This window comes from Magallana gigas, chromosome 1 (genome assembly GCF_963853765.1).
Source record: "Magallana gigas chromosome 1, xbMagGiga1.1, whole genome shotgun sequence".
In the NCBI taxonomy this organism is placed as follows: Eukaryota; Metazoa; Mollusca; class Bivalvia; order Ostreida; family Ostreidae; genus Magallana; species Magallana gigas.
Window position 1 is genome coordinate 21,609,409 of NC_088853.1, and position 16,591 is coordinate 21,625,999.

At 33.5% G+C, this 16,591-nt stretch overlaps 3 protein-coding genes across 4 annotated transcripts in view; 2 read left to right on the plus strand and 1 right to left on the minus strand.

The window, feature by feature from the left end:
* Positions 1 to 16,591, minus strand: part of LOC117688438 (putative 2'-deoxynucleoside 5'-phosphate N-hydrolase 1) — a 361,826-nt gene that overhangs the window by 10,916 nt on the left and 334,319 nt on the right. The window lies entirely within an intron of this gene.
* LOC117685091 (uncharacterized) lies at positions 170 to 4,589 on the plus strand. Of its 2 annotated transcripts, none has more exons than XM_066088175.1 (5): positions 170 to 323; positions 1,567 to 2,174; positions 2,453 to 3,085; positions 3,438 to 3,554; positions 4,164 to 4,589. In XM_066088175.1, the coding sequence occupies exons 1-5, from the start codon at positions 292 to 294 to the stop codon at positions 4,238 to 4,240; spliced, it is 1,467 nt and encodes a 488-aa protein (XP_065944247.1). In that variant the 5' UTR covers positions 170 to 291; the 3' UTR covers positions 4,241 to 4,589. The 2 variants fall into 2 exon arrangements, with proteins under 2 accessions (XP_065944247.1, XP_065944250.1); XM_066088178.1 differs by having other exon boundaries at positions 171 to 323; positions 3,438 to 3,533.
* Positions 8,621 to 14,485, plus strand: LOC105317634 (uncharacterized). Its single transcript, XM_066077851.1, has 6 exons — positions 8,621 to 10,138; positions 10,283 to 10,855; positions 11,107 to 11,202; positions 11,743 to 11,811; positions 13,730 to 13,805; positions 14,347 to 14,485. The coding sequence occupies exons 1-5, from the start codon at positions 9,847 to 9,849 to the stop codon at positions 13,771 to 13,773; spliced, it is 1,074 nt and encodes a 357-aa protein (XP_065933923.1). The 5' UTR covers positions 8,621 to 9,846; the 3' UTR covers positions 13,774 to 13,805; positions 14,347 to 14,485.

A 16,591-nucleotide genomic window follows, 5' to 3' on the forward strand; every position in this document is an offset into this window, starting at 1 on the left:
AAATAAAATTAATTAATTTCCAATGAAATCCCAGATATGCGATAGTAAATATCAAACCAACGAATAAACACGAACATTTAAATAACTCTCAACCGAACGATCCGCTCCAGTATTGGATCTCATCACCTGACTGTGTCGAGTGTCTAAAAATAGATTGTAAACAAAACTATGTCAATATCACGAGTTGGTGACCGAAATCCCGGCGTCTAAAATCAATAGAACCGAACCGATTGTGACGTAACAGATCTTGTGACTCTGGTTCTTTGAATAAAACACCTGTGTTTTTGCTGTATGTCTGTCTGTCAGCATCGGATATTTGCCAGGTAAGTAAGATTTGCTATAGCTGGACTTCTTTTTTCAATCGTGGGTCTACTTGTACATGTATGTATACACACTTGTAAGTTCAATTATTGGGTCACTGTTTAAAACTAGTATATTAGGGTAGTGTTAATTTTATTTTGTTATTTGTGTTCATTGTTCATTAATTGAAAAGTTAATCAACTGATGTTACATTAATTCATTTTTTTTATATCTAACTTTTTCTAACAACTTTTATTGCTCCTTAATCTAAAACATGTTGTTATGAGACAAAATTGATAATTACTTCAGACTTAATGTTTGGCGATCGGATGAGCGGTCAGGCATTTTAATTGTTGAAAGCAAGTATTATAGATTATAAACTATTTATTTTTTATTAATATTTCGAACAGAATAAATTGTACTGTTATCAATTCTGTAGAAGTACAATTCATTTATAATTTTTTTAAAATTTTGGCAAGTCTTTTATTCAATTTCAAAATGTGGAATATTTCAGTATTTTTTTTTTCGTAAGTAAATACATGTGTTTGTTAGCATTGCTTTAATTTTTAAGCAAAAAAATGTATTATAATATAGTTTGTACAACGAGGTAACAAACCATTCGGGTATTTGGCAATATTACAAGGGATTATGGGTTCAAAATGTGAAGCGATGATATTTCATTTATTCCAAAAGTAAAAATTTTCATTTAAAAAGACATGTGGACTTATGAGTCCAAGTAAAAGTGAAAAAATGAAAATTCCAATTAAGCTTTATTTCATATCTATTGATATTTAAACTTATAAAATCAGCAAGTTTTGGCGCTGAATTTAGTGTATATAAATTGCACGAAGCTTTACAACAGAGCATTATACATTTAGAAAAATCCTATAAAAATAAGAAATTTGCACAACATTAGGCAGGTACCCAAAATATGAAAAAACGTTTGAAAATTTCGAGGTTTTTCCTATAGTAAGTGGCAGCTTTTACGTGCGTGACCCATGTTTGAACCCACTTATGGAATATATTATTTCAAATAGTAACGTGGGTTCTACCTACATAAAAATTGCACTGAAAAGGGGCCTATTCTCTATAGCTTAAGTGCACTTGCCCATTTTTTATGAAATACGAGTCACCATGCTTGTAAATACTCCCCCCCCTCTCTCTCTCTCTCTCTCTCTCTCTCTCTCTCTCTCTCTCTCTCTCTCTCTCATGTTAAAACGAGTTTTGATAATATCATTTAAATTGTGTATGTCTGCATTTTCATAGAATGTCTACTGAAAAAGAAACACTACAACGGCGTAGCCAGCCGGTACCAGGGGGACAACAAGCCCCACCAGCCCCACCAGCTCAGCCCCCATCGGGCTTCACACCCAACCCACAGGGCGCTAATCTAAACGGGCACATGCCGCCACCATTACACGGGGCTAACCTTCCATCACAACCACAGAATCTACCACAAGGTGGCTATCAACAACAGCCGCAATATATATACCCACAAGTACCACACTACGTTTTGCCCCAGAACCCTTCGTTGTCACAGCAACCACCTACGGGATACATTCGTTACAATCTTAACCATCCAGTTATGTTTTGTCCGACGCCATCTTCAAAGAAATCCATTTTAGAGGCGTATCTGCTACTGATTGTGCTAGGCTTATTCGGAGGACACCATTTCTACCTTAGACGTCCTGTATGGGGTATTTTGTACTTTTTCTCCTTCGGATTACTTGGCGCAGGATGGCTGATTGATATTTTTAGACTTCCGGTTTTGGTATCACGATGTAATAACGACGCTTCACAACAAAACCCAAACCTAGCTAAGAAAAAGCATCTAGATGACGCATATGTGCTCTGGTTTCCAGGCGGTTTTCTAGGTAGGTTTTATTTTAGACAATAGTGCAAAAGCAAACGGCAAAGTCAGGACTATATATTTGTTTTCCTTTAAAAAGCAATACCATTTTAAATGGATAATATATTAATGGTTGAAATACATAAGAATAAAATATTCAATAATCTTATAAGAGTGGACGACTGCGCGTTATATTTACAAGCATAGTAGATGGAAAGATAGTATTCATAATTCATTTGATTTAATTTTTTTTCAATAAAGTAACGTGATAACAGCGTTAAACAACCTTCTTTTTCTATTCAGGTCTACATCATTTCTACTTGAATAACATTGGCCTCGGAGTTCTGTATTTGTTCACTTTCGGACTCTTCGGTGTTGGTTGGTTAATTGATGCCTGTCTGATGCCATACCATGTTAAGAAAGCCAACTCAAACATTCCAGATTGCATTGAGAAAAGCGCAGCCGCGACTTGCATCCTAGCTGTTTCTCCTGCGGGACTTCTCGGGGCTCATCATTACTATTTAAATAGAATCGGGTTCGGGCTTCTGTATACTTTTACTTTTGGTATTTTCGGTGTTGGTTACATTGTTGATTGGTGTCGTTTCCCAATCTTGCTCAAGCGCTATAACAAAAGTAAAGAAATTGGTCATACTTCTCACAAACACCTCGATGACGCCTATCTCCTTTGGTTTCCACTTGGATTTCTCGGGTTTCATCATTTCTACCTAAACAGACCTGTTTGGGGGCTTCTGTACATGTTTACCTTCGGTTTGCTCGGCATTGGGTGGCTGATTGATTTATGCCGGATGTGGAAGTTGGTAGAAAATTGTAACAAAGAAATCGATGAAAGAGTGCATCTTACCCGGAATAATCGGAGTGTAGCTAATCCCAACTATATTCCAGGACAGTATTATGGCAACATGCCGACAACAACTGGTAAGAAAATAAATGTGAATGTTACAAATTATAAACCCCTTCATAAATATGTATTAAACCCATTTTCAGTGCTGCAAAAGTATGATAATACACTTAATGCCGTTTATAAATCTCTTGGTAACTAGTCTCTGTTATCCAAATTATTTATTCGTAAATGTAAATGTTACAAATTATAAACCCCTTCATAAATATGTATAAAACCCATTTCCAGTGCTGCAAAAGTATGATAATACACTTAATGCCGTTTATAAATCTTTTGGTAACTAGTCTCTGTTATCCAAATTATGTTCAGATTTCTTTTTGCATTCTATGTTTTACCCATTTTAATGGCTTCCTTATATCTAAAATCTAGTTGGAGGTCACGTGCCGGTCAGCTACGGTCAGTTTGGTCCCTGTCCACCGGGATATTCCAACCCAATTCCGGGGATTTATCCAACACAACAAAACGGTGAGTTGACAAAAACAATAGGTAAATGAAAACAAAATCACTGTTAACAAACATTTAAGAAAATTGCGAGCATCGAAATGAAGTCGTCCCTAATAGACATTGGCTTTAAGTATCTGAAACTCTCTTAATCGGAAAGATTAAGTGAAATTATCGAAATAAAAAAAAAATATGTTGATTTTGTCTTAAAGAAAAAGTGTCATGCATGATTTAGGTTTATCCTAATCAGGTACTTATATATGTAGTAACTTTCAAGGTTATGTAAAACTGAAAAGGTACATAAACAAATTCTTGCAGTCAATATTTAGCAACAACTTTATCTATTTGAGCTGATATTCTACCAATACATGCTCATGTAAGAGTATCTTTTTTCAGTTTATAAGTAAATCTTTGAACAATGGATAAAAAGGCACATACATGTAAATGTACATATGATCCCCGCTAAACTAAGAACGTTTATAGTCCTATATTTCATTCAATTATCTCAACACATCATATTTTTCTTTAAATCTTCTTAAAAGAGAACAGAAACAAAGGGAAAACACTCTCATTATGAAACACTTTGATTAATATATTTTTGAACAGCACATTCAAATATCACATTTAAATATGTTATACTGTCCTTTTTAACAGGATATGGTGCAGTTCATGGAATGAATGACCAACCCCCTCCATACGAGGCCGCGTCAATTCCTACCAAAGGTCACTAGTTCAAAGGTCAAGGTCGCGATATAATGGCCTTTATGCAATCGACGTCACTAGCGTCCAAAGTTTGTTTTGGAATTTGTTACAGGTGTATTTGATTTTTCTAGTATTAAGAAATTGTCTGAACTTTCTAGTGTGGGAACTTTGTATAATGCATACATCAGATGTTATTTATAGCTATATCCGATGGTGAAACTCATTTTATCATCATTTAAAATTATGATTGACGGACCTGTTGTATAATAGCATGGCTTGTTCAAATTGCTACAAATATGTCTGAGCTAGAAGATAAATATAGCATAGACTTACTTTAAAAAGAAACCTGTTTTAGAATAAATTGATGTTTTAAAATAGTTTTAATACAAATATTTTTTTATAGATTAAAGTAAAGTTTTTTAGTACAATAACGATTATATAGCCTATCTGTATGTTACATGTACATGTACGTTTCGCTTGAGCAATAAAAGTGGTTTATTGTGTTTGATTTACATACTTGTTAATGTCCTTTTAATATAGGCCTGATATATCTCTACAGCTATATAGCTATGCATAATTATGCAAATGTCATAGTTTCCTAAAGAAGAGATAATTTCCTCAAGTTTTGATAAAGTGAATTTTATTAACCATGTTATTTTAGTCTTACTGCTGCCGAATTTACAGAAACCCCTTATTTTCACCGGTGACAGTTAATTACTCGAATTCTCTTACCCCAACATAGGAGCCCCTTATGCAAGTAAAACAGTTTATTATACTAATATTATATGATAAATACTGAAATCTGATTGGATAAGACACAGTTGATACAGGTAGTATACATTTATTGCATGATGGTGAGGGAAAAATGAAGATTACAATTTTATTCCCCAAAGAAAAATCATATAATTTAAAAATTGAAATATAATTTTTCTGGGGGAATAAATTATCATTTTACCCGAACATTCATGCAATAAAAGTTTTATTATATCGAACAACAAATGATGATACAACATATATTGATTATTTTTTTTCTTTTTTGCTTGTCGAGATTTTTGATAAAACTAGCACCCCCCTCCCAACACTTTCAATTTTCGTCCGACGCCACTGATATGTATCAACGCAATATGCTTTGGTATAATAGAAATATAGCGGGTGTGTACAGGGATTATTTCCATAATCAATTTTTCATAAAAAAAAATAATAATAAAACTTACTATTTAAATTCAGTCATCAATTTCCAACATTTTTTATTTTGTGAAAACACGATTGAAACCAAAAAAAAGTTATGTAATATAAAATTTCGTTATATTCAAGCTTTTTAGCTCACCTGAGCTGAAAGCTCAAGTGAGCTTTTCTAATCAAAATTTGTCCGTTGTCTATCGTCTGTGGCGTTGGCGGCGTTGTTGTAAACTTTTCACATTCTTCTTCTCAAGAACCACTGGCCAGATTTCAACCAAACTTGGCAAAAAGCATCACTGGATGAAGGTGATTCAAGTTTGTTCAAATGAAGGGCCACGTCTTTTTTAAAGGGGAGATAATTTAGAATTATTGAAATTTTTTGGTATTTTTCAAAAATCTTCTTCTTAAAAACTATTCGGCCAGAAAAGCTGTAACTTGAATGGAAGCATCATCAGGTAGTGTTGATTCAAATTTGTTCAAATCATGGTCCCCGGGGGTAGAGTGGGGCCACAATGGGGGAAAGGATTTTTACAGAAGAATGTTTAGAGTAAATCTTGAAAAATCTTTTCAAACACTATCCGGCCAGAAAAGCTTAGATACAACAACAAAATAGGCTTGGTATTTACCAACAAAAAAAAATATGTGGATATAAATTGACAGATTTTAATTTTTTTTTAGCAAGGTCTACTGTACTAAGTTGTCAAAATATTTTGATTTTGATACTGTTATGTTAATTTGATCAGAGTTAAGGCAATTGTTGCTCAGATGAGCGATGTGGCCCCTTGGCCTCTTGTTCTTGTTTATATTTTGTCAACGTTAAAGGTTTTACAAATAATGTTTTTTTTTTACTTGAAAGGCTAATAATATTTAATTTTAACGAAAAGGAAGAAAACGATATGTTCAATGTATATTTTTCCGTTATCTGTTATCTCACAAACTTTGACCATGAAGCAATGTTATGGTACACACTCTTCATATACGTATCATGCTGATAAAAACTACTATTAGTGTGAAGTCATTTTGATGATATGTTCAAAGGAAGTGTTCCCTACAAATACATAGATAATGAAGCATGCTTACAGGAGGTGTCCTATGTTTGAAAGAATTGATCCCTACACATACATAGATAATGAAGCAATTAGATACATGTATCACTTTGTTACAAAAATAGATATTTAACCCAATATTTTAAAAAATGCTTGGAATCATAACTGACTAATATTACTTATTAGGTTTGTTACTGACTGTTTAAAGAAATTTGTGGGGTCGGTAAAGTCCATAGAAGGCGGAGCCTCGCCTTCTATGGACTTTACCGACCCCACAAATTTCTGTAAACAGTCAGTAACGAACCTAATAAGTGTTTTGTTTTCTCAAGGACCTACAGTTTGATATGTAAACAAACAAAAGATAATATATAACGATTAAATTCATAGCTTAATTCTCTAATTTTTTACCTTCCTTGTCAGTCGTTTGTGCAAACCTCGATGCTATTGTAGGATCATAATATTACGTCACGGGCAAAGGGGGGTCACTCTAAATATTTAATAATAAAAGGTATGGTTGAACGTTTGTGTTAAAAATCTGCTCAAATAACGTTACGTCCGCCATGTTGCCGTTTAAATTTTGACGCTTGCCCTGTAAAGAAATTTATGAGGCAACCACGTGACGCGATTCATCCAATGACGTCGAGACATTCTAGTCCGAGGCAAAACAATAAAATCATATGGTACTGGATAACTGCCAGTGTTATTTTCGCCCCGTGTTATTTTCGCTTTTCTACACTTGCCAATAGTTTTGCCCAGTCTTGAATTCATCAAGCAATTGGTGTTAAAAGAAATAGAATAGGACACATTGGAATTCGCCAAGTCGTAAATTCGCCCAGTGTCAACGAGGTCGAAAATAAAACGGGGGTGAATATTTCCCTGTATACAGTAACACATTGATATGTAATCACGATATCAGTGTGGTTAAACACTATTTTATATGACGTAAGGGCTGATCCGCGAATCATCATTCTTCATAGCTAGGCGTCGGAACCGGAGGGGGGGGGGGCTTAGCTCCCCCCTCTGTTTTTGCAAAGTTATACCTAACCATTAGAAACATAACATGATAGAGGGTTCAGCACCCCACTTTTTCTCGCAGGAAAGATTATTGTTTCTAAATTTACAGTACTAGGAAGTGTAGGTATACTCCCCCCCCCCCCCCCCCCCCCCCCATGGATTAGGATTTCCATGATTTTGGGAATTCTTTTTTACTCAATATTTCTGAGGATTAGTCTAGCCCCCCCCCCCCCCCCCCCACTTTCAATTTGCGTTCGACGCCATTGATCTTAGTAACGTTTTTTGTAAAACTGTACCGCATAATTTTGCCAAAGATGGCAGTTTTGTAGTAGCATAAGATGTTGCTTCCTGAAAAACAAAAGTGGCTATAAAATCTAAAAAAAAAATAGTATATTTGATAACATATTTTAATTTTTTGAAAAATGCAAATTCAGATTTGCGCGTAATAACTATCCACCATTATATAAATAGTGCCTGTTTAGGAGGGTAACTGTTGAAATCGACACCCCGAAAAAACCATTGTCAACCAAATCATGTCAAAAAATAGGTGTGTTGACATTAGTAAAGCATGAACTAGTTTTATATCTGATACATGTGTGTATATCTATCTATTGTTTACAATAATCGTTGATAAAACAAAATCATCACTCCTAACAAGGAAGTTACAAATGCAGTATAAAGGAGGATAGCTGTTAAACCAATTACCACAAATATTATAATTCCTCTCTAAAATGTGATATTTTTTGTCATTAACTATTGAATAGGAAAGAAAAAAATCCAAATAATTTGTAGTTCAACTGTTCTCAATAATACTTTTGCAGAGCTCTTCTTCATAAAGAGATAAATATAGTCTAAAAATGACCACGGTCTTAAAACCCCCTTAAGTAATGTTTATTACAGTTGCGTGCGAGTCCATTTTGACCCTTTTAACGTTTTAATATTAACCTTTTTTTTCAAGCTGAATATTTCTCTTGATCCCTTTTTAATGGCAGAGACGGTGATTTGTTTATTTTTTTCTCTTAACTGATTGCAGCTTATTCAATAACTGTGTAGGTTAAAGTATTTTACTACTTTCGTTGTGTTCTGCGAATGAAAGAATTTTTAAAAAGAAAATATATGAGAGTTTAAAATTCAAAATAACTTTTTATAAATTATATCCCTTCTTTTTCATTTCACTACATTTGGCTACGCTTCATATTTTACTTTATCATCTTCATGACAATTAAACTATCAGTGTCTAAGAATATAATGTTATTCAATTGTCTTTATCACGGGAATTTGATCGGGGAATATTGTACAGAATCCGGCGTCCAGGCGAATTGTGACGTCACGCAGGTGATTTGAATAAAACACCTGTGTATTTATGTTTGTATTTTTGTCAGTGTCAGACTTCAGCCACGTAAGTAAAACTTGATGAAGCTTGACAATTTTAAGTTAATTTTTTGTAGTAGTTTCTAAATGTTCAATTATTAATTTTATTATCATATCATATATTTGTTTATATATTGTTTTGAATGTGTATCTATGTTGATCAAATATATACCAATAATGCCGAGTCTGTCTGTATACTGTTTGTATTTTTTAATTTGCATCTTGAAGGAACCTAGTTTACAATAAACTAATTTCAATAAATTTTCATATAAAATTAGAACTCCTTTGCCTTTCGTGTAATAATTGTTATGTAGGTGACGTGCAATAATTTCTACAAGAATTAGCGTACTCTTAATGTGAAAATTTTCATATGATTGGTTTAAATGGTGGAACATCTGAATTTCTTGTTTAAAAAATCCGTATCAATTAAATTCTTGAAGAAATGTGTTTATAGTTCGAGAAATAAAATTTATGCGGTAAATTATTTTCTCATGGGATAAATACTTCGTCTCGTAAAATATATAATTTAAGGAAGATATCTCATTCATAAGGTGAACCATGATAAAAACAAAAGTGGTAATCATAATCTTAAAGCAAATGAGTTTGTTGAAAAAAAAACGTTAATAAGAGTTGCAAAAATGCCGTTTCTGCAATACACATGTAACATAATTATTTAGCTCAATTTTGATGCTTGGTATTTTTGGCATTTTATTGTTCTTAGAATGAGCACAGAAATAGAAACTCAACAACAATGCACCCATCCGGGATCTGACGGTCAACAAGCCACAAGAGACCAGTTCCCGCCAGGCTTACCACTCAATCCGCAAGGTGCTAATCCGAACGGGCACCTGTCGCCGCCATTACATGGGGCTCACCTTCCGGCGCAGCCACGTAGTCTTCCACAATATGGCTACCAGCAACAGCAACCGCAATATGGATACCCACAATACGTCTCGCCAACAAATTAGCCAGACTCTCAAAAACTGATAGGGGAATACGAGGGGAACAGTCACAATCACGCAGCTATGTGTCCAGAGCCGACGTCACGAATACGTGTTTCTCTCATTGAGGCTTACTTATTGATGATTGTCCTGGGCATTTTTGGAGCGCACCATTTTTACCTTAAGCGCCCACGATGGGGACTTCTCTACCTTTTCACTTTTGGCTTGCTCGGCGCTGGATGGCTCATTGACATATTTAGACTTCCAGTCTTGGTTGCTCGATTTAATAACAAAGCTTCTCACACAGACCCAAGCCTTGCCAAGAAAAAGCGTTTGGATGATGCTTATGTGTTGTGGTTTCCAGGTGGTCTTATAGGTAGGTTACATTATACTTTAACGGTGGAATGCATTATATGAATTATGAAATATTTATCTATCGTAAAATATTATTAGAACTACACATAAAACTAATACATTTACTTTTGTAAAGATCCTTATCTTTCAATTTATTTTTCACCAGGGCTTCATCATTTCTACCTGAATAACACAAGGCTCGGAATTTTCTATCTCTGCACATTCGGAATTTTTGGTATTGGTTGGTTAATCGATGCCTTTCTAATGCCATACCATGTTAAAATTGCCAACTCTGACAGCCAAGATTCCACCGAAAAAAGACTAACAACGACCTGCATCCTGGCTATTTCTCCTACGGGACTCCTCGGAGCTCATCATTACTACTTGAACCGATTTGGTTTTGGGCTTCTCTATACTTTCACTTTTGGGATTTTTGGCGTAGGATACATCGTGGATTGGTTTCGTTTTCCAGTTTTACTAAAGCGCTCTAACAAAGCCAGGACAATGTTTCACAGTTCCCACAAACACCTTGATGACGCTTACCTTCTCTGGTTTCCACTCGGATTCCTCGGGTTTCATCATTTCTACTTAAACAGGCGTGGCTGGGGACTACTGTACATGTATACTTTCGGTTTCCTTGGCATTGGGTGGCTCGTCGATCTTTGCCGGATGCGGACGTTAGTAGAAAATTGTAATAGAGACATTGACGAACGAGTGCATCTTACCGGAAGTAATATAGGTATACCTAACCCGACCTATATCATTGGGTAGTATAACAATAAAACGCCAACAATGACAAAAAACATGCTTGTTAATAAATTCTATGTAAATTACATATTTAAAATTGTGTATTCGGTTAAAAGGTACCAATTTAGGTACGCTGTTGATTCGGTATGATAAGTTCAAAGTGGGGTTTAGAGGTGGGCTTTTAGTTTTCTAAATCAACAGTATTTAGCCTCATCGACCTAATTTTTTTTCGTTTATTGTCAGTCGGGGGTCACGTGCCGCTCAACTACGGACAGACGGGTCCCTGTCCACCGGGATACTCCAACCCACATCCGGGTATTTATCCAACCCAGCAGAACGGTGAGTTTGAATCACAAATTGACAACAGGGTACCAGACACAGGTTATAATTTGGTTTCACTGAATCAGATAATTGGAGTAAATATCAAAAAGATAGTCAAACCCCACAGCAACGTAGAGAATCTAAGTAAGATACATGTAGGTGGTGTGTTAATTTCACCTAGATAAAAACAGCGGATTTAAAATCTAAAAAAAAAAAAGCATTTACCGAAAATTTACGTCGTAACCTTTGGCAAACACAAATATATATATATATATATATATATATATATATATCGAAACCCGTCTCTCCCCCCCCCCCCCTCCACACACATACACACTGGAATATTTTTGAATCTGCGCATGTACAGGAACCGATAATGCACATAATAGTAAAATTAAGAATGATTCAATTACAGATCATCTCTGTTGCGTTATCACGAATTAACTCCGCAATAACTTCTTGTTTTCAATGAATGCGTTTTATTTAGCTTCTATAGCAATTTTCATCTTTACATATCTTCTCTTCGTGGTAACTTAAACACCTTTGATTTTTTAACAGGATATGGTTCTGTTCCTGGAATGAATGACCAACCCCCACCATACGAGGCCGCGTCAGTTCCTACCAAAGGTCACTAGTTCAAAGGTTAAGGTCATGGCGATTTGACCGTTATACATCCAAACGTTACAGTTGTCAGTGATATATTTAAAGTACAAGTTAATTATAAATTATGAAAGTAACTGTTATCTTATCAGTATGTAATCGTTGTTAACCAAATGTTTTATTACACTGTTTTATGGATTATTATGTAAAGCACGCAATTGAAGCTGAATAATAAAAGAGTATTAACTCGTGCGTTTTATACGTGAAACTTTCAAGACTATATTTAAACTTACTGGCAAGAAAAACATAAAAGGTCCACTAGATTTAGGAAGTGTATATTATAATTGTTCGTATTCCGTCAATTAACACCACTGTCTTCAGTTTTTACTTATTAAAATTTCACTTGATGTAAACAAAATTAAATCAAGCTTGGTTTTTATTTTGATGTTCTTTTAAGATACGAAACTTTTGGTTTGTTAAAACTTTGAAGGTTAAAATAGCTACTGATAATTCATGAGTAAAATACAATTATCTGAAAATTGTGTTCTAGGGTCCTTAATGCTATCTGCTGATCTGTAGCCCTACGGTTGTACCGTAGAGCTATAGTATATTGTAAACTCGGTTTAATATATTTTATTATCATATGGGCCGAACTTCAAAAGAAAAGTTCAATGATTACAAATTCAAACGCGGTTTTTTTATTTGATTCGTTATACAACAAAACGATATATTTCTGTTTGGTATTTATTTTTGAATGATCCCTCTAGGAAGTTAATATCACGTGATGCAATTCTGAATCATTCTTGCAAAGATAGCTTTGAAATCTATTTCAACAAGAAATATGAAAAAGGCAAAACCTTTTGACATAACCCTTGCACTATCATCCTATCAACTCACTTGTAACATTTGCATTACTGTCCCTATAAACGCAATGATTTTAATTTTGCTAAAAAATTTCATACTTTAAATATCGAAAATGGAGAGCAGACTTATCGAGTTAAAATTTCATCATAATAGGTAGTATTCTTTGAAGATAAATATGAATTTACATGAACAATGATACGCAATAAGCATTATAAATAATAGTCAACGACAGAACCGTCTTGAATTACACTGTACTATGAACAGTGTGATGTTTCAAAAAAATAAGCAGTTCAAATTTCAGATTTACCATTTGGAATTTTTTCATATTGTTCAAGTGACAGGATAAGGATAAAGAGCTAATTGCAAAGAGGGAATTTGGGTCATTTTAAATAGTTCAGGTTTGATTTGCCTCAGGGCCAGTCAAAACCAGTCCTGATGAAATTTGTTACTGCGGTATTTACAATCAGAATTATCACCACCCATATTAAAATCTGTAATGAAAATTCTACGTGCATTAATATCATAAAAAAGATTATATCTCATTTTTTTAGTAGAATTTGTCGTAACTTACATTGACAAATTTTTATGTTTCTGAGATTTGCTAGCCAAAATGCTTGATCATAAGGTTGATTGCTGACCCTTCATTTATCATTAGTTATCAGGTTGATACCCAAACCTTTGAACTATATGCAGGCAAATTATTCGTCAGAGGTCATCAGGCAATATTACTCCGAATTATTTTAAATAGTCAAATAATTAGCAAATGGTAAAAATCAATATCGATAAACTAATTTGTGATGCATTAATTTGCATTATATTTTTCTTTATTGATCATGTTTTATCGTTTTAGCTAACACTTGTGATTTATGTTTAGCTGTTAGCTATTAGTACACTATTACACATGGTTATCAAGCCTTTGATACATCTATATGCTCTTTCAATATGTTTAGATATGCATGTATCATATTCCATATCAATATAAGTTTTTGAATATCAAAATAAATGCTAATTCAGCGTGATATAGGCAATCATCAATACTTTGGTCTTTTAAAAATATTTACCGTTAGTATTTTTTTTCCAGTCAAATGGTCCACCGCCAGGATATTTTCACAAGTACACCTTTAAAAGGATGACCAAAAATACAGAAAACGGACCTAGTAAGTTTTTGTTGTTTTTTTTTAGTTAGCGTTAGTGAAATCATATTTAGGTATGCAAATGTTTTGATCAACAAAATTATTGCAAATATAATAATTCTGTTTCAATAATATCCACGGATGAAAATAAAAGCGATCCAAACGTTCCAATAGACACTCAAAGATATGGATAAAAAAAATTAAAGTATTTCCCAAAAGAAAAATGATAAGATAACAAGAAAATGAAGCATGTGAAATAAATATTGACTAGTTTTTATTAATTAGCATAATTTTGAGTCTGTATACATTTATGGAAGATGCAATAAAAAAAAACCTATAGATATGTTGTAGTTTTCATGAATATCTAATAGTATAGGCAGCATGTTTTCTTGTGTATGAGATGTGTAATATTGCCTTTATATTAGTAATAATTTATCTCATATATTGATTGTTAAATTACATTTGAGACGTTGCTTTTGCTGTGTACATACACAAATATTTACACCTACCGAGCATGATTCCTTCTATTTCTTACGGAAACTTATGCTATTTCATAACTCTATAGAAACTGACAGGACTGAGAACTACACGCCACGTCCAAGGATTGGTCGAAACCTACAGCGACCTAAGAAAAATCACTGTCTGCACGAAATAATCATGCCCATGTCAGACTCAAATTCCCATTGGAGATGATGTGGCTGTTTCTTTTAGAGAACGTACTGATACACATTAACAGTCATTAAGTTAATTCAACTTACTTTTAAGATAATTTTACTTTCTTTTTACAATCAATTTATTAGTTTGTTAAAAGAAAGATGTAAACATAAACAATTTTAAAATAATTTCTTTGATGATTTATGCGGGTTTTGAAGATAGCCATCATTGCAGAATTATTTTTCTTTTTTTTTGCAAAGTCGCTACCATCATATCCCGCATGAATTACCAAAGAAAGCATTTTACTGGTTTACTATTTCCTAGTTTATTTTTTCATGTTATCTGTACTCATCAGACTCCGTTAAAAATTCTGAATGTCTATAATTTATACCTGACAGAAATATACTGTAGATCTTAACAGAGGGCCGAGGCAATGAAACAGGTCAATGCTGTCATGAGGACTTTCATTGGTGAGTAGCAATCTGATGAATGTACAGTCAAACTGCGTAATCTCGAACTAGATGGGACTTTGATTATTCAAGATATCGAGGGTTAAATACTTAAAAATAACTGGTTGGGACTTGATAAGTCATATCCATTGTATTCAAGATATCAGTGTTTGACGTGTGTTAGCTAATATGATGCAATTTTAAAAGTTTTTTTATGATTAACAAAAGCTGTCCATTGAATAACAGATCGGTGATTTTTTTTTAATTTCATTTCATTCAAGATATACTTTAGCTCTGCGAGACAAAGTGAAAGCTACATTAATATTTGACTGTTAATTAAAGATTAATTCTTCAGAAATGGGTCATAATAAATTACGAGTTATTCGAGTTTTTATGAGCGTAATTTGATGCGCCGAAATTTGAGGTGATGTTGTTAGGTATGTGGAATAGATAAAATGATAAGGCTAGCTATCAGAATTCAATTACGTCCAATGAATTGTGTGAAAAATATTGGTTGATACTGCTTATTTATACCTTTTCCATTGAGATTTTAAAAATAATTCTTCTTGTAGATGCATGTTATTGATTTGGAATGTATTAACATGAGAAGTACATAATCACAAATTATTGAATCATGGCCTCTATAATATTTAGTATCTACTAAAGGTGAAACATATCTTGTAGTTGTTGGTAATTATCCTTAATAGAAGGTTTAAGTTCTTTAAAAAAAAATTTGGTTGATTATAGTCAATATTTAAAAGCAATTTCTGATTGACATGACAATGTATTATTATTTCTTTAAAATACATTATAAAGGAGCTTGTAAGCATACTATATTTGGTTGTGTATTTTATTTAACGCTTTTGGCGGAATGCGTCCGCTAAATCAAGTACATCGACAAATGCCATGCATAAAAGTATAAGAATAGTCACATTCAGGAATACGCTAATTCAAATTCGCCAATTTGTTCAAAAACTAATTTCCGCCAAATATTGTACACGCCAAATATAATACGTTTACAGTAATTTGAGCGTTGTGTGTAGTGTGACTGCATACAGTACCTACACTAGTATTACAATGCATTTGTGGATACTACACGATACTAATAAGTGGATTGATACGTGCGTATTACATGTTTGACGTTGTTTTTATAGAATTGTCTTGCATGCTATAGACTTTATGTTATAATATCATTCTGTCTGTCATTTGATTTCATTTTGACTGTATGCCAACATAGTGATATTATCACAGTGCAAAATTGACTGTTCATAATTATCTTTATTTCGGACTTTACTTTTCAAATACAACATTTATTTTGTCATATATTCTTAGAATTTAATGTTTACAAAGTGAATTAGCCTTTGACACTCGGCAGACTCTTTATTTAATTGTTATTACAAATCAGACAGATGTTTCTCCCAAGAGCTGCTAATCTCTTGAAACAACATTGCGTAATTATATGCCTTTCATGTCTTGGCCATCAAATACTCATTGAGTTAATCTAATTCCCTAATACCTGTGAATCTTTTACTCAATTCATTTGATGTCATCAAATTGTCACATTTACTCATTGTTTAGATTCTTATATATACTGAATCGTATTTGTCAATCTTCAGTTCGGAGGCCTGACACATTACCGGCCACTTCCGTCTGTGTCGCTTATTTGTTTGTTATTGTTCATCTTTTAAATTCGATTGATAATAAATA